Source organism: Elgaria multicarinata, chromosome 3 (assembly GCF_023053635.1).
Source record: "Elgaria multicarinata webbii isolate HBS135686 ecotype San Diego chromosome 3, rElgMul1.1.pri, whole genome shotgun sequence".
NCBI classification, from domain to species: domain Eukaryota; kingdom Metazoa; phylum Chordata; class Lepidosauria; order Squamata; family Anguidae; genus Elgaria; species Elgaria multicarinata.
The window spans coordinates 1,829,372-1,852,503 of NC_086173.1; the positions used below are offsets into that span (position 1 = coordinate 1,829,372).

Consider the following 23,132-nt stretch of genomic DNA (forward strand, 5'->3'; position numbering starts at 1 on the left):
GGAGAACAGGCATGACATCATGTGAGTACTATGCTGCAAAACAGGCATGATGAGAATGCAATAAAACGCTGGTGTGATGGAGCCTTATGACCCAGCAGTATGATGTGGCTGAGGTCATGGTATCAATGCTAGTAGGATGGCGAAGAGGCTGGGATTCTCCTTCCTTCACTAATCAGACATTCCAGACCTTTCATTATTTTTTAAGAAGAACGCTACTTGAAGATGTGGAAACAAGAGTGGAGCAAGTGCAGATGAAGAGACCGGCTCAGCCCATTCTCAGTAGTGCCAGTGGGGGTCCATGGGAGAAAGTCACCTGCATGAAAGCTGGGGCAGATGTAGCAAAACGGGCTTCCGTCCCTGACACTGAGTTGAGCAGGCAGGTGTAGGGGCCTTGAGTTCAGCATCAGGAAAAGGACCTCTTGATGGGCTGTAAAAGTAATAATAATTATAATAATAGAAAATGTTATTAGAAAAAAACAGTTGCATCATTGGGACAGATGAGAACTCGTCCCCACTAACAGATTAAACACATTCCTACTAGAAATGTTTCAGGGAACTGTTAATTTCCCCACAGGGAAAAATGGTGCTTATGGGCCCATGCATGTCCCTGACTATAATGCATTGCCCCAGGGCATGTGAAACAAGGTGTCTTGCATAGGAAGAGTTATATACAAAGATTCAGGATGACTTCCAATATAATGTGCACACACTGCTGTTGCCCGTGCGCTTGAACTGCCTTCAATGCGATGGCTCCTTGGTTTCCATGGAGTTGGCCTGCACGAGAGGGTTGCCCGTTGTGAGCATTGGACATTTTCACAGAGGCCCTGGAGGAGCCCCAACACTCCTCATGCCATCATAACACGATCATCCCAGAAGACGCCTCTTTCAAAACACACGTGGAAGGTGAAATCGTGAGTATGAAGCAGGGGTGGCCACTTGTGGCCCTCCAGGTGTTTTGGCCTGCAATTCCCTTCAGCACTCGTCAGCACAGCCAATGGTCAGGATGATGGGACTTATAGGCCCCAACATTTGAAGAGTACAAGTTTCCCACCCCTGATATAAAGAGACCCCCACAACTCCTTTGCTTTTTCTTCCAAAAACAATTAAATGGGGGAAATATAAAGGTTTTATTGGGAATATCATAGCCTGTGCAATTTGCAAGGAAAAGTCTGGGGTGACCTTCATCTTCAAGGTCATTTATACGTCTCAAGAAGAACGGAATATTGATCAAAAGCCCCACACAAAAACGCTTTCAAAGTAACAAGCCTACAGTTAGACAGCAGAAAACGCGAACTACTGGCTGATGAGTGGGAACATGGCCAAGCTAGAAAAGAAAACCAGCGTGTCGGGCGATAAAACTGGTGCCCCACTCAGGAATTCTAGGCTTGGATGGCACGCGGGTGAATGTCGACACATAATCAGCTGGATGGAAGAGGGAACAGGACACAGGGCGCAGGGAGTGATAAGAGGCTGGGCGTGTGGGGAGATGGCTGCTTCCGCCACCGATTCTGATTCTGGAGTTAGCTGTCAGCAGCAGGCAAGAAGGGGGCAGCTGATTAAGCAGATGAGGTTTCCTTTGCATGCCCAGAACAGACGTGATGCACGGAGAAACTGGCTGTTCTATTCTGTGCACCCAGCCGGGCTCTTCCATTTGTTCCAGCCTGGCCCTCAAATAAATGCTTAGCAGCCTCTCTCCCTATGGTTGCCTCCCCAGCCCCCACTGCCAAATGTGGCATAAAAGGCACAGCAAGGCTCAGCCCCAGATCCGATGGGGACCCAGGAAACTGTCGGAACGATCTTTCAAGTTTATTTCACATGTTGAGTGTATGCAGTCCTTGCATAAGCGGGCAACTGATGAACATGGGGTGTAGTTTCTTGAGGCAGCAGAGGGCATTTTGCCACACCTTGCCTGGCCCTGCTCCAGTTTTTAGGGAAAACGTCTTCATCTTCTCCCCACAGAGGGCAAGTCTCTGTTTCAGATCTTCTGCTAGGCCACCTGGTTGCCCCAGGCCAGCTGCTCTGTTCCATACTCCTGGTTCTGAGCAATTCAAACTTTAGATTCAGAGAAACACGCTCTGAATCCTAGAAACAACACCATAGCCTACCAATCCATGCACAGGCCAAGATCCACCACTTCCTGAGCCTCCTCTGCCATGTCTGCACCTCAGCCTCTCATCTTTAGGGCTGACATCAAGGCATTTGTGCTGTATGGACTCAAATAATTCTGTGAAATTTTGGTTTGGGCTACTGGCTCGTCAATAGAATACTACTGAAAGGTTCTGTTTTTAAATGGATGTTTAGCAGATATGTGCATACATGTACAAAGTATCAAAATAATTTCCTTTGTAAGTCACATTTGAAACGGTCCGAATTTCAAACTTCTGTATTTCAGTTCTCATCAGGGTGTGTGTGTGAGAGAGAGAGTGAGAGAGAAAGAGAGAGAGAGACCCATCAAATTTCCACAGTCTACTTTAGGACACATGGGAGGGGCATGGACAGGGTTTCGTTCACTGCGGTCTACAAACAGGAGACGCCTTGTGCAGCTCCTGCCTTATTTCCTTCACGGAAACTGCCGTGGTCTTTGTGGGATCCTCCCACTTCTTGCTTTTTGCCCCACCGTGTCTGATCAGCCGGCAAACGTATTACACCCCAGGCTTTTGCAAAGGAGCATTTCTATGTGATGGCGGCATGGAAGGGGCTCTACACTAACGTGGATGCACTTGAACATGGGGTAGAGGAACCCAGGGCACATGCCCAGAAGAGTCATACAGGTATGTGGCACTCCGCCGTCCACGGTAGGAAAAGGGTTAGACCACGGTTAGACCAAAGATCCCAAAAGAACAATTTTATTCCAGAGTTTAGTAACCCTCCTCCTATTCCCACTCCCAGCTCAACAGCTCCAGGACAGTCGGGCTCCCTGCCCATCCTCCGTCCCATCCCCTGCCCACAGCATTCTCACCACAGCTCAGAGCTGACGCAGAAGTGGCAGCCCCCATAGGACGGTCTCCCACTGAAAGCTTATGGGTCTAGTTAGATTCTAGAATGCAACGGGAGACGGTTTAGTCCTCACTGTCAAAAGACCCTTCTGGCCTCAAGCATCCCCAGCAGGCAAAATGCTCCTGGGTTTCCTGGGGAGCACAAAGCTTTGAAGTAGCTGGGCAGAAAGGCTTGAGCGCAGGTGGCAAAGCACAAGATCAAGGCAATGGAGTCTCTTCTTGCAGCCGCCTTTACATTCTGGGTAGTTAGCTACTGGCCGACTGCTTTCTTGGATAGGAGGTAAGATTTCATTCGGCTCTTGCTTTGGCTCTTCAGAGATCAGGTTGTCTCAGATCATTTCAGGCCAGCCACTCTGCGCGCCCCTGCTTCAGAAAGGAAGTCTCGCATGCCTCCCCGTTGGCTCACGGGAAAACGGCATCCCGTATTTCGTTTTTGACAGACTAGATGAGATCTGCAGGTTTAGCAGCCCCTTCTGAGCGGACAAACTGCAGGCAAACAGGTCAAGGAGTCTCTCTGCTTGGTGCCTTTATCGTTTGAGGGTTGGATGGTTTTAAAGGAGGACGTGTATAATTTTTATTTCTTGGCGGAATTGTTTCCTCTTCTGAGGAGTTGAAGCTGGTGAAATTTCAGAGAGAAAGATGTGAGGGCTTTGGGGCACAGAAGATGTCGGCTTGAGCTGGATGAGGAGAAATGGCCCCACTGCGTGGCCCTTCCTGGCGTGCCCAGCCAGCAACAGTCATGGCAGAGGCAAAGGGCTGGGAGCGCCCCGGGCTGAAAGCCGCACTGCCTACATCCCAGAGCAGCGCCGTGACCACTCAATGACAGCAACAGCCAGGGATCGCAGAGAGCAGGGGGCATTTGCCTCTCCCCAGATGCAAGGGTCTCATGGGTTGTAGAAGGACCCCTAAACTGGTGGAACAGTCTCACGTGCAGGGTGTGTGTGTGTATTCAAACCAGAATACAACCCTACACCCCAAGAGATAGGGAGAGGCTAAAACACTCAGGCCCAGCATTCTGCAGACAACTTAACGAACTCTATAACAGCCCTGAGGAAGAGCGCAGTTGCATTTGAAACGCGTAGGCGGCACCTTGGCACTGTAAATAAACTTTTGTAAATATTCCGTTTTGAAGATTGCCTGGTTCTACCTTTGCCTTTGGCTTCTTTTTACTTCCCCAGCTGAATGCTGTACAGGCCAATAATCCAGCTCCTGAATGAGTCAACCAGCTGTTTTGGCCCGTTCCTCTCCCTGGCATCCTATGTGACCAATCGCCCCTGCTCTATTGCCCCTCCCTTTCCCACCCCAAATTGACTGCTTCATACACCATGGCAGCAGCAGCAGCAGCAGCAGCCCTCCTACTTCACTGAAGCCGAATCAAGTGAGGGCAGGGATGGGGAGCTTCTGGGCGGTGCTGGGCCATGTGGCCCGCTATGGTCAGCCGAGGCCCCTCCCCTTCAGCCCAAGCCTGGGGTGGGATTCCCACCATTACCTCTGAACAGTGACCAGGGAGGACAGGGCAGATTCCTTTAGTATGCCGCTGTCCAAACTGCTCAGAGCTTCGTCCACCTAGGGTGACCAGATGGAAAGGAGGACCGGGCTCCTGTATCTTCAACAGTTGCACTGAAATGGGAATTTCAGCAGGTGTCACTTGTATGCATGCAGCACCTGGTGACATTCAGTGGCACCAGTGTGGTGTAGTGGCTAGAGTGTCGGAATGGGAGTTGGGAGATCTGGGTTCTAGTCCCCACTAGGCCATGGAAACCCACTGGGTGACTTTGGGCCGGTCACAGATTCTCAGCCCAACCCACCTCACAGGGTTGTTGTTGTCAGGATAAAGTGGAGAGGAGGATTATGTATGCCGCCTTGGGTTCCTTGCAGGAAAAAAGGTGGGATATAAATGCAATCAATCAATCAATCAATCAATCATCATCATCATAGAATCATAGAATAGCAGAGTTGGAAGGGGCCTACAAGGCCATCGAGTCCAACCCCCTGCTCAATGCAGGAATCCACCCTAAAGCATCCCTGACAGGTGGTTGTCCAGCTGCCTCTTGGAGGCCTCTAGTGTGGGAGAGCCCACAACCTCACCAGGCAACTGATTCCATTGTCGTACTGCTGTAACAGGACGTTTTTCCTGATGTCCAGCTGGAATCTGGCTTCCTTTAACTTGAGCCCGTTATTCCGTGTCCTGCACCCTGGGAGATCGTCATCATTATCATCATCATCCCTCTACATCCCAACAAAGCTGCAGGAGCCCTGTTTGTGATGAAGAATGAATTTCAGCGGGACTTCTCATCTGGGGCAGGGCGTGAATAGAGATGTGAAGGCCCGGAAAAAACCGGGAAAATTCGGGAAAAAACCCGGTTTTTTTCTGTTTTTTTCCAAAGCCTTTTCTGGTTTTTTTCCGAAAAATTGGAAATATTGGGAAAAAATGAAGAAAAAACGGATTACGGATGTTTTATTTTAGCATGATGAATAAAATGTTTAAGACAAGGTGTTCAGATATTTACTTCTCCAAATGATTTCTAAAAACTGTACAGTATCAGATTATTACAATGTCTGTGCACCAAGGACAAGCAAGTCCTAGGCTGCAAACTGAGACTACAACTCTCAAATGCATTTCTGCCTCTAGGGGGCACTGCCATGGAAGCAGAGACTGAAACTACCATATTTCTTCAATTCTAAGACACACTTTTTCCCCCATATAAACTTCTTTAAAAACGGGGTGCGTCTTAGAATCACAGGCGTGACTTAGGGTTTTTTTTCTGTTGGTGGTACTGAAATTAGTGTGCGTCTTACAATCGATGGCGTCTTACAATCGAAGAAATACGGTAGCTGTAGGTCAGAAAATGAGTCTGATTAAATTTCATGCATATTCATTGAATCTTGGTGTGCCCCCCCCCCATTTTCTTTTTGCCTGCTCCTCATAAACTGGCAGAACCAAAGAGGTTCCTTACAGTTCAGGTATTCCTAACCGTTCAGGAGCTTGTAGCTCCATTTGTTACCAAAAAAAGGTGAAAAAAGTAAATTAAATTTGTAATAATTGTTAGAATACACTACTTTTAATATACCAAATGTAATAATTTTATGCCAAACCAACTTGGACATAAATACATTTTATGTTCCTAAAGTAACAAAGTGACTTTCAATCTGTAAAAAGTGCTAATATTGCATTATTCCAATTTTTCTGAAAATTTCCGTTTTTTTCTGAAAAAAACGGGGATGGGGGGGAACCTGGTTTTTTTCCATGGCTTCAAAATTTCTGGAAATTTTACATCTCTAGGCATGGATGAATTCTGTGCCAGTCCTTTCTGTACTGATCCCTCCACTCTTCATCCTGAAAGCTCCGGAGAACTGCACAACCCCTAATGACCTGGGTCATCTTTCCTGCATGGGGTCACTCACAGGGCCATTCCAGAAACAACAACAACAACAACAACAACACACACACACACACACACACACCCCGCAACACACAGAGAGAAGCACACACATGTATACAGTCGAAACTGTCTTATGAGGATCTTCCTTTCCTCCTCGCAGGCACCAAGGAGAACCCAGAGGAGGAGGGGTTTTATGAGACTGCTGATCCTGCAACCAGTTTGGGAGGGAAGCCAACAGACCAGGTGGCCACACCATGGTTCTCAGGTATGTGGGGGCTGAGCATCTGGGGACCCCAAGTTGATCTGGAATTGTCCCAGGGCTGTTTTTTGGGCAGCAGACTATCGGCAAGAGGCCTGAGAAAGGAATCCATCACAAGCTATAGACGGATGATCCTGGAGCTAAGAAGGCACCCAAAGTACCTGCATTTTTATTGCAGCCTGGAGAAGCAGTTAGAGGATTTGGGATAGAGGGTTTTTGACAGCGCCCCATTCTCTTCCCCCCCCCCCCGCATTGAAAAAGGATTTCAAAAAGGAGAGGAACAATTGTTACTTAGAGAACATGCTCCAAGGATGGTGTAAGAAGCACTGGAATTTACTGGGAGGGAGTTAAACGGCTTAGGAAGAAGGAATATGCCACTCAGCTCTATTAAATGCTATGGGAATTGTGTGCATCATTTGACCCACTCACGGGGCTCTGCCCCTGCTTCTCCCCTCCCCTCCTGTTAGGCTCCGTTTTACAAATAGAGGGAGCAACATAAGGGGAGCATAAGAAAATGGAGCATTCCGAGCCTGCTCCTGTTCCCAGTTCCATCCACCCTGGAGCTGGTGTCTTGCAGCATTGATCAGAACATGTGGGAAGGGGAGAAGGGGCTCTTTCAGATGCGTGGGGGGGAAATCACATTTCCTTACCCGCACACTTGCTTCCTGCTTCTCTTCCGCAATAGGGATGAGCAGAATCACACTGGGGCGAAAGGGGGAGCAAGCAGCGACCCCGTGGCCCATTCAGCTTAGTGGGACAGCACCCTCTAGTGGTCGTTTTGTAGTAACATTTCTCCTGCACATAGCAGGAAATAGTGACAAATACCACTATAGCTCAGAAGAGTGGCGTTTTCTGAGAATTATTTTATAACAAAAAATGGTGGAAGGCATGAGATGTCCACAGGACGATCACTGCGTCATCAAAATGACCCATGGACAACTGTGAGCGGGCTATAGCTTTTTTTCCATTTCTCCACTGCCCACCTGACTCTAAGTGCCTCCTTGCTATATACCAGGAGAGGGAGAGATTTGTGGAGAACAGGAATGGAAAAGCAGGGAGCCTTTTTCCTTCCCTCCGGAACACTTCCTGTATAGCAGATGTGTTGAACAACAACCCTCATGACTGAGGAAGATGGGAGCTGTTGTCTAACTCATTTGGAGGACACCAGGTTGGGAAAGGGTGCTGTATATCGTATTTCTTTGATTCTAAGACACACTTTTTTCCCCATATAAACATCTCTAAAAACGGGGTGTGTCTTCGAATCGCGGGTGCATTTATTATTTCTTAGAATCAAAGCTTTTTTTCTGTTGGTGGTACTGTAATTAGTGTGCGTCTTACAATCAAAGAAATATGGTATTGTTGGGAGGGTTTCTTCTTTAGAGTGTTATCATATGGTAGGGTGACCATATGACTGAATTTGCCCAGATTTGTCCGAGTTTTTGATGGCAAATCCGGGAGGGGGAGGGGAAATCCGGATTTGCCCCCAAAGAGCAGCTCTAATGGGAATTAACAAAAATGCTTATAACTCCGTCACTTTTTAAGATAAAGACATGAAACGTGGCACAATGGTAGCTCTTAGGAAGGGCTTTAGTCATACCAAATTTGAAACAGATCCAGTCATCCATTAATTTTTTAGGAATTTTTTAAAAATTGAGGTTTTAAAATTATTATTTTTAAAATTGACATTTTTAAAGAAAAAGAGATGAAATTTGGCACCATGATAGCTTTTAGGTAGAGCTTTAGCCATACCAAATTTGAAACAGATCTGGGGCCAGTAGCAAACCCTGTTAACAACAACAGCAGCTTGCAATGAGTGAAGATACAGTCAGAAAAGATATTTGAGGGAAGGGGAGAATGTAACACCAGAGTATAGCAAAAGCTTCAAAGTACAGCAAAACCTACAAAAGTAGGAGTGAATGAAGTTAATTTCAGATACATTGAATCTCTCAAGTTCTTTATTTCAGTGATTTTAACATTAAGATGTTATGTAGAACACGTTTGTCTTAAATGTGTGCTGTAAAATCAGACATGTGACCAAGGCTATGTTCGGGTGGGCACGCCCCCTTGGTACTGGACACGCCCCCTTGGGGGCGACCATGTTGTCCTCCTTTTTGGTTTCCAAAATATGGTCACCCTATCATATGGGGGAAATCATGGTTCCCTACCAAAGCTTCTCAGCCCCCACTCCTGTCCTACTTTACTTCCTCTTTCTTCTGGGAGAAGAAAGAGGAAGTAAACAAAGACCACATGGCCCATTCAGGGGGAGTTTTATCGTACCGCTTTTCCTGCGTACAGCAGGAAATGGTGGCACTTTCTGTTTTCCAAAAAACAAAAAAGTCGGATTAAAAGGGATCCATTTTGTGACGGACAAAAGGCAAGAAGGAGGGGGAGGCACGCGGGAGGCGGACGGCATTGTCTAAAGCAGCGGTTCTCAACCTGTGGGTCGGGACCCCTTTGGGGGTCGAACGACCCTTTCACAGGGGTCGCCTAAGACCATTGGAAAACACATATTTCCGATGGTCTTAGGAAACTGTATTGACTGAACTATGTCATGTATCATCTTTTGTATTAAAGCTATTGTTATGTATTATTTTCATTAGCAAACCATCCCATGGATCGTGTAGAGAAGAACGAAAATAATTTTATGGTTGGGGGTCACCACAACATGAGGAACTGTATTAAAGGGTCGCGGCATTAGGAAGGTTGAGAACCACTGGTCTAAAGGATACACGAAAAACTGTGAGAGGGCAGTAGCGAGCGTGTGATAAAACACTTGTCTGATGAACCCCTTAATCTCACGGCACTCGTTCTCCTGATCCTGCTCCCCCATCCAGGAAAGGATCAGCTTTTAAGTACTCTGGGTTTTGTTTGTTTTTCAGCCAAGAACCTCAGCACTCTAGACTGCAGCCTTACCTGCCCGTTAGTGTATTCTTTGGGTCATTTCCTCTATTTGTTAATGTGTAATTGGCACTGACGTATGTCGTGCTTATCTGTTGCATTTTTGTGTCATAAGAATATTGCAGAAAAATACATTGTATGGTAGGAAAGCTACGAATTAATGGAACTGGATGGTGCCACAGGGATTGGAGCGGCAGCTGGCCATAGGGCTGGGGGTGGGTGCGTGGGGGGAACTGGCAGAATGACTTTCTCTCTCCTTCCGTTCCCAGCCAAGAAGCCAACTTGCACACGCAGGGTGGTGATCATAGCCGGTGCTACTCTGCTAGCCACATCTGTGTCCCTCAATGTGCTGCTGCTTGCTCTGGGAATCGTGCACAGTAAGTGGCCTCCTGAGTCTCCCTCAAGGCTGGTGGAGTCCTAGACTTGCTTCCTCTATCACAGACATGCACAAGTTTTTGGGCCTTGAGGGCCACTTCAAGTAGTAGGGGCTGCACTTGTGTGTCTGTGTGCAAGCACATGTAGGCTCACACATTCACACACATCTTACACACAACATACAACTCGTACCCACACACACCACTCATTCATTCACTCACTCAGATCCTGGCCAAGAGTTCTTTGTTCAGGCAAAACCAACACTCCTCCCAACTGCCAACCAGGAACCCTGCCTCCTAGGCCTTCCCGCTCCGCCAATCCTCTCTTTTGCCGAAGGGTCCGGACATCCCACACTCTGTTACCTGGGTCTTTTTCGGAGACTAAAGAGTGGGAAATGCTCTAGGAACAGGCTCTATGGTTCCTGCTGTGGAAGCCCTTTTCCTAGAGCATCCGATAAAGTAGGCTGAAACCTCTGAGTGTAGCTTCCTAGGACGTTCCAGGGAAGCTGTAGGAACAAAGCTATTAGGGCAGGACTCACAGACTCAATTTCTAAAGTATTTTTCCTTCATTTTCCCCCTGGAGATCACTGCCACCAGATACTGGCTCACAGACCACACATTTTACACCCCTGCTTAACAGAACACATATAAGGGACCCAGGAAGGCTACCTGGATTCTAGTAGTTGTATCCAGATTTAGTCATACTTAGAACAGTCCCACTGTAATCCGTGCTAACTCAGTCCAATTGATTCCAATGTATCTACTCTTAAGGAGGACTAAATCTGGATACCACCCCTAGGCTCAGGGCTGTAACTGAGTGGTCAAGTACATGCTTTACACACGAAATATCTCAGGTTTAAATCTCAGCATCTCCAGCAAGGACTGGGAAAGGATTCGGCCTGAAACCCTGGATAGCTATGGCTACCAGTCGGTGTAGGACAATACTGAGCTAGATGAACCAAAGGTTGACACGTCCCCATGATCCCCAAGGTGGAGCACTGTTTCGTAGGCCCTTCAAACCTGGCAGGGAGCAGCAGGAAGACGCGTTGTTGGGGAGATCTCTTTGGAAAAGATGTGCCACAAAAGGCGATCCATGCCGGGTTGATCTGGCCAAAGAGACAATTGCTCCAATTACTGTGTGTTTTCTAGATACTCAGGTAGAAGAAGCTGCCCAACAGAATAAAAATAGATACAATTGTTTTGGGTGCACAAGACTGACAAGCGGGCGTATTTTATGCATGCCTGAAACATCAGTTCCACTCCGCACTGCCATGCCTGCTTAATAGCCAACACACACATTCCTCCCTCGCTGTCATCCACACTTCCTCTAGTGCCATTAACTTCCGATGCACATGCCACTATTCGCAATTTATTCATTCAAAGTGCATTACAGTCTGTACAGTACGAAAGTGCATTGAAGCATGGCTATTTCTGTGAGTCTGCATCACTGGTTCTCCCCAGAAGTTGAGCTGTATCTCAGCTATACCTTTGTTTATCTTGATTTAATCATTTCCCAAAAAATACAGTGAAAAAAAGAAATAGGGGGCACTAAAATGATTGATACTTTCCCTTATATATGCTGAATGTTCAGCTGATAAATAAGGCATGGAGATCATAGAATCATAGAATAGCAGAGTTGGAAGAGGGCCTATAAAGGCTCCATGCAGGAGCATCCCTGACAGATGGTTGTCCTGCTGCCTCTTGAAGGCCTCTAGTGTGGCAGAGCCCACAACCTCCCTAGGTCATTGGTTCCATTGTCGTACTGCTCTAACAGTCAGGAAGTTTTTCCTGATGTCCAGCCGGAATCTGGCTTCCTTTAACTTGAGCCCGTTATTCCGTGTCCTGCACTCTGGGAGGATCGAGAAGAGATCCTGGCCCTCCTCTGTATTTTAACCTTTCAAGTATTTGAAGAGTGCTATAGCACACACCCCCACCACCCTTTACAAGCCAGGAATAGGTCATGAATTCCAGGCAGCCTTACTACGATGGCCACCTCACCATGACGCTGCAGTGTCCCATGCCTTTCTGCTGTGCTGACAGCCTCCAGTGCTGTCCCTTCAATCTGTAATCCTTTCTGATGTCTGTCTGTCTGTTCCTCTCCAGATTCTAAAATGGCTGCTACTTTGGAGCAAGTGCAATCTGAGAATAACCATCTCAAGGAGGCAGGTGGGTGTCTTTGGTGGTTGTGGAGGACACTCTTGAGTTCAAACTCTTCATCCCTGGCTTTGCCCCCGGAGGCTGGGAAGCGCCCCATATGTATTTCAGGCCAGTCCATGTTTCATCTTAGAGGTGTGTCAAGCATTTCTACAAAGTTTCCTAGAACAGTGATACATAGCAAACCCAGATGGTTGCATGCTGGCAGAATTGGACCCAAAACAGGAGCACTGAGAAACAAGTAAAGAGGCAGGATCAGCATGGTCAGGTGAATGCCATGAAACACAGAAGTATGGAACACTTTATTAGCAGACGGGGGGGGGGGCGCGGGGGGGGAGCAGTAGCAGCCCACTGAGGACTGAGCATGTGTAATGGCCTCCAGCAGCCACAAAATGTTCAAGATCCATGGGGAAAGCAAAACGGAGAAAGCAAGGGGGGGGAGGGGAGAATGAAGGGGTGGTCCCTCATAGGGGCCTTCCACAGCCTGGTGCCCGCCAGGTGTTTTGGACTACAACGCCCATCTTTCCTGATCATTGGCCATGATGGCTAAGGCTGATGGGAGTTGAAGTCCTAAACATCTGGAGGGCACCAAGTTGGAGAAGCCTAGCTTATAGTATCCTGAAGCACCCCTGTAAGGAGATGAGGCAACACAGCAACATTTTGTTACAGATCCCATCTAAAACCTAGGTATAAACCACTTTAATTGTCAGGGAGTTCCCCATGGAGACCTGCGAATGCCAATTCTATGTAGGCTCTGGGAAATCCTCTGCCTTTTCAGAGAACTCCAGTTCCTTGCAAGGAGGCTACGTTAGTTAAGTTGCTTCAGGGGCCTGTAATATTCTGCAGATGTGCCTTGAGATGCTGCTGTGGCATCGTCCTCACATGTGGTGTCCGTCCTCTTCTCTTGCCTCCCCCCATCTGCACCCACCAAGATCTCACTGGTACTGATCCTCACATGTCCTTTACCCTGAGGCATACGTACCTAGTGCGTGTGACGGGATACGTTATTCTCAGTGGCGGCTGGTTGGTGAAGGGCAGGTCACCAGAGGCAGAGCCAACTACATCTAATTTGCCACCCAACCTTTTCAAAACGCTCTGGGACACAGCCCACAACGCAACCCACTGAGGACAGAGCATCACGAAGGCTTGCTGCTGAAGAGGGAAACAATGGAAAGCCAGGGTTGAGGAAGGTGGGATGGGATGCGCTTCCCTGGAAAAGGCCATGGCAAGATGAAGCACTGTGCACCTCAACACTTTGTTACAGTACAGGGTCCACTTCTCCGAGATGTTTTTTTAAAAAAAACTGGGGTGGGGTGGGTCAAACAGACACCCAAATCACAACAGACACGCAAAGGCAAATTGGGAAATTCATTCGACAGAGGACAGCTGGATCTGATTGATCCCTGCACAACACACTCCTTTAAGTCCACATTTCTTTGCTCCACAGCAGGAACCAATTTCAAATAAAGAGGACTTTAGCATCCCGGCAGCATGTGTGTTGCGGGGAGGCGGGATAAACACATTTTTGGAATCCTCAGCTACCAGATGTGGAATAAAAAATGGATTAAAGCAACCAGCAAGCCCGTGCTGGGTCTAGGTTTTTGAGGGCCCTTGGACACGACTCCCTCAATGGGGGCTCCTCCCTCAGCAAACCTCTCTTCTCACCGCCGCTCCTGTCACCAGCTGCTTTGGCTTCTCGTCCTCTTTCCCATAACTGGTTCAACCTTCTTGCTTGACGGGAAGAGAGCCAGTGAGCAAGGAGGCCGCGTGCCAGAACAGCAAGCAGGTTGCAGTGGTGAAGAAGAGGAGCAACTCAAGGTGGCTGTTTGTCGGTGGGCCCTGGACCCTCTTAGCAAGAACCCAACTAGGCCAACCTTGACAGCAAGCTATACCACAGCCAGGGGACGCTGAGGCTCATAAACTTTTAGATCATGAATGCAAAGCCCCAGACGGTGACGACGACGACGCTAATACTACTAACGATGGATGACAACTGTTCTCAAAGCAACACGGAAACCAGAACCTGAGCAGCCTCGAGCCGGAGCACAGAAACAGGAAAATGGGGCACATGGTGATGATGACCAATAGGCACCGGAGTTTGGAAAATAAAGAACAAACTTCTTTTTTCTTTTTCTTTTTAAGGAAATTGCAAGGCACTGCTCCCAAGAAGCATTTTTAAAAGAAAGAAAGAAAGAAATGCTAAGGCACACAGGCCCTCATAAGCAGTATTTTTAAAAAACATAATAATAATATATCACCAGCCTCCATATGCAGTTTTAAAAAAACACAGCAACTCCCAAATAGGAGGAGAGCATGAGGACCTTAGATCTGGTGAGCTGGGAAGCTGGGCCTGCTGGGTAGATCCACAGGCAGTACTACTACACACATATGCACAGAACGAGAGAGAGAGAGAGATTGATTTTAAAACACACACACACACAGTTGCACTCTCTCCACTGGACTCCAAACATACAAAATGCCTCACCGTGCATGTGTTGCAGCTGCTACTTTCATTGCTGGCTCAACCCAAATATGCTCAAAGATGTCAAGGAAGTGGAAACGACTAGAATCATAGAATAGTAGAGTTGGAAGGGGCCTACAAGGCCATCAAGGCCTGCCCCAAAAAGGTAGGTGGGGGGGGCATCCACTTCCCTGCCTATTCCTTGCCCTCACTGCAGCATCCTGGTGCTTGGAGGACAGTGGGGCGCAGGGGGATTTAATATGGTGTTTGGCATCTAGGCAGCAGTTCAGATGTGCCAACAGCCTGCCTGGTGCCGTCTTTATGCCCTGCTGTGCCTCCGCAGAGGAGAAGAGCAAACACAGGAAGGCACCTGTGCAAAAAAGGGCTCCATTGCACATGCACTGGTTGGAAAAGCAATCAGAATCACTGATGAGGAGCGTGCACTGCTCCGCGCTTTTTCAGTAAAATGGTTTTATATTCAGTGTTTTGGTCCTGGAGTTTGACACTGGAGGAGGACAAGTGGGATTCCACCCCCAAACCCCCATTAAAGACCTGGCTTGGATTCTCCTAACACAAAGAGGGCAGAGAAACTATAACCTAAATGGACGATTACCTGGTTCGCAAGTCTAGCGCCTGATTCCAATCTACTCTCCTTCCCATCGTGAGCTATGTTCACAAACCCGGAGAGCGAGAGAAACCTTGGCACTAGCGAGCGAGCTCACAAGCCCAGATCAGCCTGAAGGAAAGCACCGGGGATTCTTCCAGGTGAGGCTTTTATTCTGCAATCGCCTTGCCTCATTCGCAGAATTTTAAGGGAGGTTTTGACAACAGCACCACCTGCCATTGTGTTTTCCCACTGCTGCTTCGATTTTTGTTGTTGTTGTTGTTGTTGTTTATTCGTTCAGTCGCTTCCGACTCTTCGTGACTTCATGGACCAGCCCACGCCAGAGCTTTCTGTCGGCCGTCGCCACCCCCAGCTCCCCCAAGGTTGAGTCTGTCACCTCCAGAATATCATCCCTCCATCTTGCCCTTGGTCGGCCCCTCTTCCTTTCGCCTTCCACTTTCCCTAGCATCAGCCTCTTCTCCAGGGTATCCTGTCTTCTCATTATGTGGCCAAAGTACTTCAGTTTTGCCTTTAACACCATTCCCTCAAGTGAGCAGTCTGGCTTTATTTCCTGGAGTATGGACTGGTTTGATCTTCTTGCAGTCCAAGGCACTCTCAGAATTTTCCTCCAACACCACAGTTCAAAAGCATCTATCTTCCTTCGCTCAGCCTTCCTTATGGTCCAGCTCTCGCAGCCATAGGTTCCTACGGGGAATACCATTGCTTTAACTATGCGGACCTTTGTTGTCAGTGTGGTGTCTGTGCTCTTAACTATTTTATCAAGATTTGTCATTGCTCTCCTCCCAAGAAGTCAACGTCTTCTGATTTCCTGGGTGCAGTCAGCGTCTGCAGTAATCTTTGCGCCCAGAAATACAAAGTCTGCCACTGCCTCCACGTTTTCTCCCTCTATTTGCCAGTTACTTGCCAGGAAAAGAAAAAGCTGTTAAGGAAGAAAAGCTGCAGGATGCCGTTTGACTGACAGCGCTAGGAGCCCTCCGACTGGAAGCCGCCTTTGTGACTGCCGTGGCAGATGGGCTAGGTTCACACAGCATGCCATCTTGAGAACCCGTGGTTTGTTGTTGTTGGGCTGTTCAAGAGGGTGGTGAACAAGCGAATGGCATGTTTATCACACTGCGTTCAGACAACCCACAATTCAACAACAACCCACATTCAACCACTGGGTGTGGTGGGTTCATATGATGTGTGAACCCAGCCGTGGAGAAGAGAGCCAGGCTTTGACTTGAAGAGAAAGAGCAGGGGGGCTGGTGTATTTAGGGGAACACTACAATGGATTTATTCTATTTATTACGCTTTTAGGTTGCCCAATAGCCGAAGTTCTCTGGACAGTGCACAGGCAGGCAGCATAGTGACAGGCTCGCCCCTCTCCAGATTACCTGCAATGGTTTTGAATAGAGCTGAAAAGAGTTTGCTCCTCAAAAATTTCCCTCTGCCAGTTTTGATATTGAATGTTTACTAGCTATTCTCTGAATATAGGAATTCTTGCAGAATATTAGCCCGATTCAGGCATTCACCTGTTCGAGCATAGGGCTAAACAGTAGGGAAATGTGGGTGGGTGTCCCTGCCCTGCCCCCACGCCCCCAGCTTCCGTGTAGCCTTTCAAGTGTTGAGCGTCACAGTCTGTCGAGGGATCTGTGAGCGTAACCGGACACCCTGATAAGGCAGAATGCGTGATCACAGAATGTCCGTGCAAATGCTTGCAAATGTTAGCGTTGCTCTTCCAAATAGTCTTCAATGGACACCCTGAATTTGGACTGTGGTTTTGTCCTTGCACTTGTGCCTTCTTGTTTGGGGGCAATGACTGCAGGCCTAAGTCTCTCTCTCTCTCTCTCTCTCTCCCCCCCCCCCGCCCGTCCCGTCCCTGCCTGTCCCTGGCTCCTTTTGCCCCACCATGACATCGCCTTCGCCATCCCAGTCCCCAAACCCTTCTTGCTGTTCAACGAGAATCTCCAGATTTGTGTGGCTGTGCAAGAGGACAGGTCTCTCACAGGTGCTTCCTGTGACCCTGATGCCCTGGGGCAGCATTTTCAGTGGCTCTCCAGAGGCCTCCTCCGGCACGCGGCTTCGCAGCTCTGCGTGGCAGCTCAAGAGCCCAGAAGCAAGACCCGTCTCTCGCTGAAGCCCTGCAATGCACAGAGCCCGCTCCAGCGCTGGGAATGTCGCTGGGACAATCTCCTGGCCCTTGAAGGCAAGAATCTGTATTTCAACTATGGGAACGTTGCCCATCTGGTTATACTGTACAGCGGCAACGGGCTTTGGAGCCGCTGGGTCAACTACAAGGCCAACAGCAGCATCTGCAACAGTGAGTCCCAGCAGCACACGGAGGCTTCCTTTACTTGTCATAAATTGGGACTGGGATGTGCGCTCAGGCTTCCCAGAACAGAGATCACGTAGATTTCCTAGGGGATATGAATGAGGTCTCTTAGGGGATGAAAGCTGTGGTGTTGGAAAGCAATTGACCCATGGCTACCCAACTTGTCCTGCTGCACCATCACTTCACTTCAGAGTAAAGGGAAGCCTGGAGGCTCATATGTGGACCCACATATGCTCATTGCAAACCCCACATCTTCAAGGGTTCTCTAGGTGTGCATATTTGGGTTCTTAGTCAAGACAGCCCCCAGGGCACGAACTACTGACATGGAGCTGTGCTGAGCTTTTGTCCAGCTCCCTTTCATTTCAATGGGTTGTTCACACAGGAAAAGTGAATCATGCAGCTTATGTGAACCCCCACCCCCGCCACCACACACACACACACACACACACACATACACCAAAAGGTAACGCAATAAGCGAGGGGGTTTCTCCAGACCACCCTTCCTAGTTGTGAAACAGAAGCAACCTTGCAGGAGAGGGGTGAGGCCAACATTCCCACCACGTTGTTAATAAACTTGTTTTTGTTTTTTGGTTTAGTCAACCCATGCCATAGCAAAACTAAGATGATGATGATGATGATGAAGATGATGATGATGACGATGACTTCTTACCTGCCTCTCCTTCTAGATCAGCGGTTCTCAACCTATGGGTCGCGACCCCTTTGGGGGTCGGACGACCCTTTCACAGGGGTCGCCTAAGACCATCGGAAAACACATATTTCCGATGGTCTTAGGAACCAGATATTTACACTACGATTCATAACAGTAGCAAAATTACAGTTATGAAGTAGCAACGAAAATAATTTTATGGTTGGGGGTCACCACAACATGAGGAACTGTATTAAAGGGTCGCAGCATTAGGAAGGTTGAGAACCACTGCTCTAGATCGAGGCAGGGAACAACATTAAACACAACAATACAATACATAAAACTGGTTAAAAGAGCATATAAAACCGCTACAATATTAAAATAACAATCACAACATCTTAAAATTCTTAGGTTAGTAGCAGGTTTGGGTAGTAGCAGGTTTAGAGGAGGGAGTTTAGGGTTGGTGCCCCCCTCCCCTGCCCATGCTGGGAATATGTTCTACACATGCCCAAGCCAAGAACTTTTAAAGAACCAGGCACCACCTCTGGAGAAGAAGGTCCAAACTAATCAAAGCTCTTGTGGCCAAATTCTTTGTAAGCAGTTGTTGTGGGTGTGCGTGTGTAATAGATGTCTGTTCTGCACGGTGGCAGAGGCAGGCTGTTCCCAGTTGGATCTGGAATGCCAGCTCATCAGGGCAGTTTACTCGCCTCTCTCTCTTCGCTGCAGCTTGTCCCCCCTTTGCCAGGGATTGGACCTTCTTCCAGGGGAGCTACTACTTCCTCTCACACTCGCCGGGAACCTGGGATGTGGCCAACCAATCATGCACCTCCTTGGGATCCCACCTGGTGACGATCAACAGTGCAAACGAGAAGGTTGGTGAAGTCGCTGGAGCCGACCAAGCGCGTCCCTGGCAGCCCTCCCAAAATACACTTCCAGCCCTCTCTGGAGACTAACGTGTCCCCTGAGCCTACAGACATTGGGTATTGCTAGTCTATAAAACCAAAGAATTCTGGGTTATTTTAGAGCATATGGCAGGGGCAGAAGTCAGAGCCCCACTCAGTGGAATGAGCAGGAGGGCCCTCAAAGGCAGCTGGGATGGCGTGTCACATTTTGAAGCAATACGCGTTGCCATCTCAGGGCTAGTTCTACACTTCTGCTTCATAGCGGTATTGGGGCGCATGACCCAATCCATATACTGCTTTCGTAGTGTTATTTCCTGCTTTTTATTCCACATTACCCAAAGTACTGCAGCAAATGGCACCGTGTGTCCTACGAGGTATAAACATGTAAGAGGGATGTAGCATTGCCATGATGGGACTGTAATGATTTGACACAAGGTGGGTAAATTTGGCCCAGGAAGGCTCCCCTGGACCATCATTACATACTGACTGCACTACTGCATCATGGATCAGTCACGTATTTATGTACAGAGCTGGGGTTCATGGCCCTGCTATAATTTGCATGACCCCAAGATCTGAGAGCTGTGAGTCCAAAGAAACTGAAGTCGAGCCATTATCTCTGGTCTGGAAGGGTTCTGTTTGTTAGAAATGGAGAATGAGTTTAAGGTAAGAAAACATTAGGCATGAAGTGTTTTCAGCAGGAATTTTAGCTATCTTTGAACCTAGTACAGCTTCTTCCGACTTCACAACTCCGATGATAGAAAAGACAAAGAAGAGGTGCTGTGAAGTTGGAGGGGCAAGGAGGGATTTGCAAGCATTCATTTCTGGTCTTCTGGTCTCCTCTTGACCCGGGGCTGGGCAGCCTGCATCCCTCTAGCGCAGCCTTCCTCAACCTGGGGCGCTCCAGATGTGTTGGACTGCATCTCCCAGAATGCCCCAGCCTGGGGCATTCTGAGAGTTGTAGTCCAACACATCTGGAGCGCCCCAGGTTGAGGAAGGCTGCTCTAGCGGATCTTAGACTCTAGCTCCTCCTGTCATCCCTGAGCGTTGACCATGTGGCTGGGCTGACGGGAGTTGAACAACAAGCCCAACAATACCTGGAGGACCACTAGTTGCCCATTCCTGTCTTATTAACCCCTCTAACAGAGCAACTCTATACATACCTACTCAGAAGTAAATGCCATAGAGATCAATGTGACTTACTCTTACATCTTTGTGTGTAGGATTGACGCCCTGGTTGCTTTACTCTTTGTTGTACCGTCCTCCGCTAAATTCATGGGTTTGCCTTTTCCTTCATCCACGTCAAGCGTTGGATGAAGCAAGTTACAAAATTTGCCACACGTGACGAACTAAAACTTCTGCTTTTCTGGCATTTCTTCTCTCTGCATCAGACCTACATTGCAACCATGATGAAAACTCGTTCCTGTTGGATTGGCCTTATTGACCAGGTGCTTGAAGGTTCCTGGACCTGGGTGGATGGAACATACTTAGGACCTGACAACAAGTACGTCATGACCGTGAGGTCTTTGTGGTCTCCGTGCATCACACACGCATGGGCTCTGCGCCTGAATGGAGCCCCATTCAGGGAATTTCTATAGCTGGGGAACTTTTGGCTGGGAACCACCGGCCCCAGCCCCCGCCACCGCCACTGTCCCAGTGCACCTGTCTCAAGCAGCTCCCCACCTATTCACAGAATCATAGAATAGCAGAGTTGGAAGGGGCCTACAAGGCCATCGAGTCCACCCCCCTGCTCAATGCAGGAATCCACCCTAAAGCATCCCTGACAGGTGGTTGTCCAGCTGCCTCTTGAAGGCCTCCAGTGTGGGAGAGCCCACAACCTCCCTAGGTCACTGATTCCATTGTCGTACTGCTCTAACAGTCAGGAGGTTTTTCCTGATGTCCAGCTGGAATCTGGCTTCCTTTAACTTGAGCCTGTTATTCCGTGTCCTACACTCTGGGAGGATCGAGAAGAGATCCTGGCCCTGCTCTGTGTGACAAACCCCCTCTCTGATGCATCCCCCCCAAACTAGATTGGGATGCAAGTGAAGGGGGGTTAGGGGGGCTCCTCCACTTACTCTAGAGTAAAAAGGAGAGGGGGGAGACATAGCGGCTAGATACAGATTTAAAGTAATATCTGTTTGGGCCCCTAGTGAGCGTCACAGCTGAGTGGGGTTTTGAACCCACGTTCTTCATGTCCAAGCTCCGTACTCCACTGCCATTGCATGGTGGTTTGACATTGCTGGTGCTAGTCTGGGATCAATCCAAAATTCGCTACCAGAACATGTGATGATGGCCACTAGTTTAGGTGGCTTTAAAGGTCTGTTTAAAAGCCCACCCCTGTGGGCTTTCCAGCGGCATCTGGTTGGTCACTGTAGGAAACAGAGAGCTGCCGTAGGGAGGCCTTTGGACGGATCCAGCAGGGCTCTTCTTCGTTCTTGTCTCCAGTTACAAGGACCTCAGGTAGCAGGTGATTCCTGCCCAAGGCTGCTGCCAGTCAGGATGCCCTGAGCTAGATAGATCAGTGGTCTTGGTAAGAGGCAGGCGCGCATAGGTTCAATAATATGTTTGAAAGTAATGTATTTGCTTCACTTTTCCTTTTGAGCATTTTCTAGGCGAAGGGTGGGGAAGGTGCAGAAATCTATCTATCGCTTCCATTGTGTGCCAGGTTGTTATCCTTTGGTTCAGGGTTTTGCCCTTTGGTTTTCTAGCTATTGGCATGAAAAGGAGCCCCAAGGTGGAAGGGCTGAGAATTGTGCCCTGATGAGGAACCATCTTTGGTATGACTATCCCTGCCGAGACACTTATCACTGGATCTGCGAGAGGAAGCCCTAGTTCGGAGGAGGGGGAATCCCCAGCACGGCCGTTCTGCGATCTGCACTCAGCACCACGAGCCCATCCAGCTCAGCGCTTCACGAGCACAAACTCTAGAGGCCAAGCACACGCGGCTCCCAGCTGGCCACAAGTGCGGCTTCTCCCACTCAGGCCTGTGGGCGAAGAAAACGGAGTTTGCACCCCAAAGAAGTTGAGCGACGCTCCAAAAAAATGAAGGCAGCTTTGCGTATTTCACATAAACGGAATGTGCTTAGGGCGAGCCTGCTCAGAGTTTGTACAATTTGAATACGCTACAGCTAGTTCTTTATTTTTTATATAGACATCATTGTGTACTTCTTTGCAGGTTTGTAAAACCATAATCAATGACATTTGTTCTTCTGCCACTCTAAACACCTGAGGGGGAGAAATTATTATTCTTTTGTCACTTGAAAGGAAGTCTGTCCAACTAAGCCAGGAGTGCCCCATCTTTGTGCCCCACGGGCTTTGCTGCAGATTTGCAATCCCAACCCATCTGGAGAGCACCAGTCTGGGGAGGGGGTGGAATAGTTAATTATCCCACCCCCTTGTTTTAAGAAAGAAGCCCTTGTTTTAAGAAAGAAGGTAACAGCTTTCTGCTTCACCTGAGTCCACCCTATTGGGACAGGCCACGCTGCTCTCTGCATATGCCTTGCGAAACCTCTTTCATTCACCTAGGCAAGCATATCTCAGGGGGGGGGGAATGTTTCCCAAAGGAACTAATTCCGTATATCACCTGTGCTTCCCTTGCGTATGTCATGATGTCATCTGGCATTTCCTCATCCACTGCAAGCGGCAGCCCATGAATTAGGGCAGATGTGTTGGGCTGCATCTCCCATCAACGTCCACCGGATCAGCACCCCGTCCTCATGTTTGTTGACCCTCTCAAAGAATTCTAGCAGATCAGTGAGACAGGACTTGCCTTTGAGGAAGCCGTCTTGAGTCTTCTTCAGCAGGGCCTGCCCTTCTAGATGCTTATTAATTTTCTTATGGATTTTATATTGCTAATTGAACAAGCTTTCTTTCCCTTAAACATTGAACTGGAACTTTATTTATAGGCTTACTGTAACCTTTTAATTGTCCAATTATGTTTCATAGTGTTTGCTATTTCCCCCTCTCCATGCTGATGCGTTAGCTACAGGCAGGGGGGGCTTGGGTTTTTTTTAAATGTGGGACAGTGTTAAAAAAAATGTGACAGCCCAGCCAAGATTCTACCACATCATCGTGGGCGTGGGCGTGTTCTTCAGTTGGGTTAATAAAGGAATGCTGGACTTGCACA

General features: G+C 48.4%; 1 protein-coding gene across 1 annotated transcript; it reads left to right on the top strand.

The window, feature by feature from the left end:
- The first annotated feature begins 2,539 nt into the window (after positions 1-2,539).
- Positions 2,540-23,130, top strand: LOC134393979 (macrophage mannose receptor 1-like). The gene is made up of 8 exons (XM_063119036.1): positions 2,540-2,771; positions 6,540-6,644; positions 9,806-9,913; positions 12,014-12,076; positions 17,063-17,449; positions 18,834-18,979; positions 20,398-20,510; positions 21,715-23,130. Exons 1-8 carry the CDS (start codon positions 2,681-2,683, stop codon positions 21,836-21,838), a joined length of 1,137 nt encoding a protein of 378 aa, XP_062975106.1. The 5' UTR covers positions 2,540-2,680; the 3' UTR covers positions 21,839-23,130.
- The last annotated feature ends 2 nt before the right edge of the window (positions 23,131-23,132 follow it).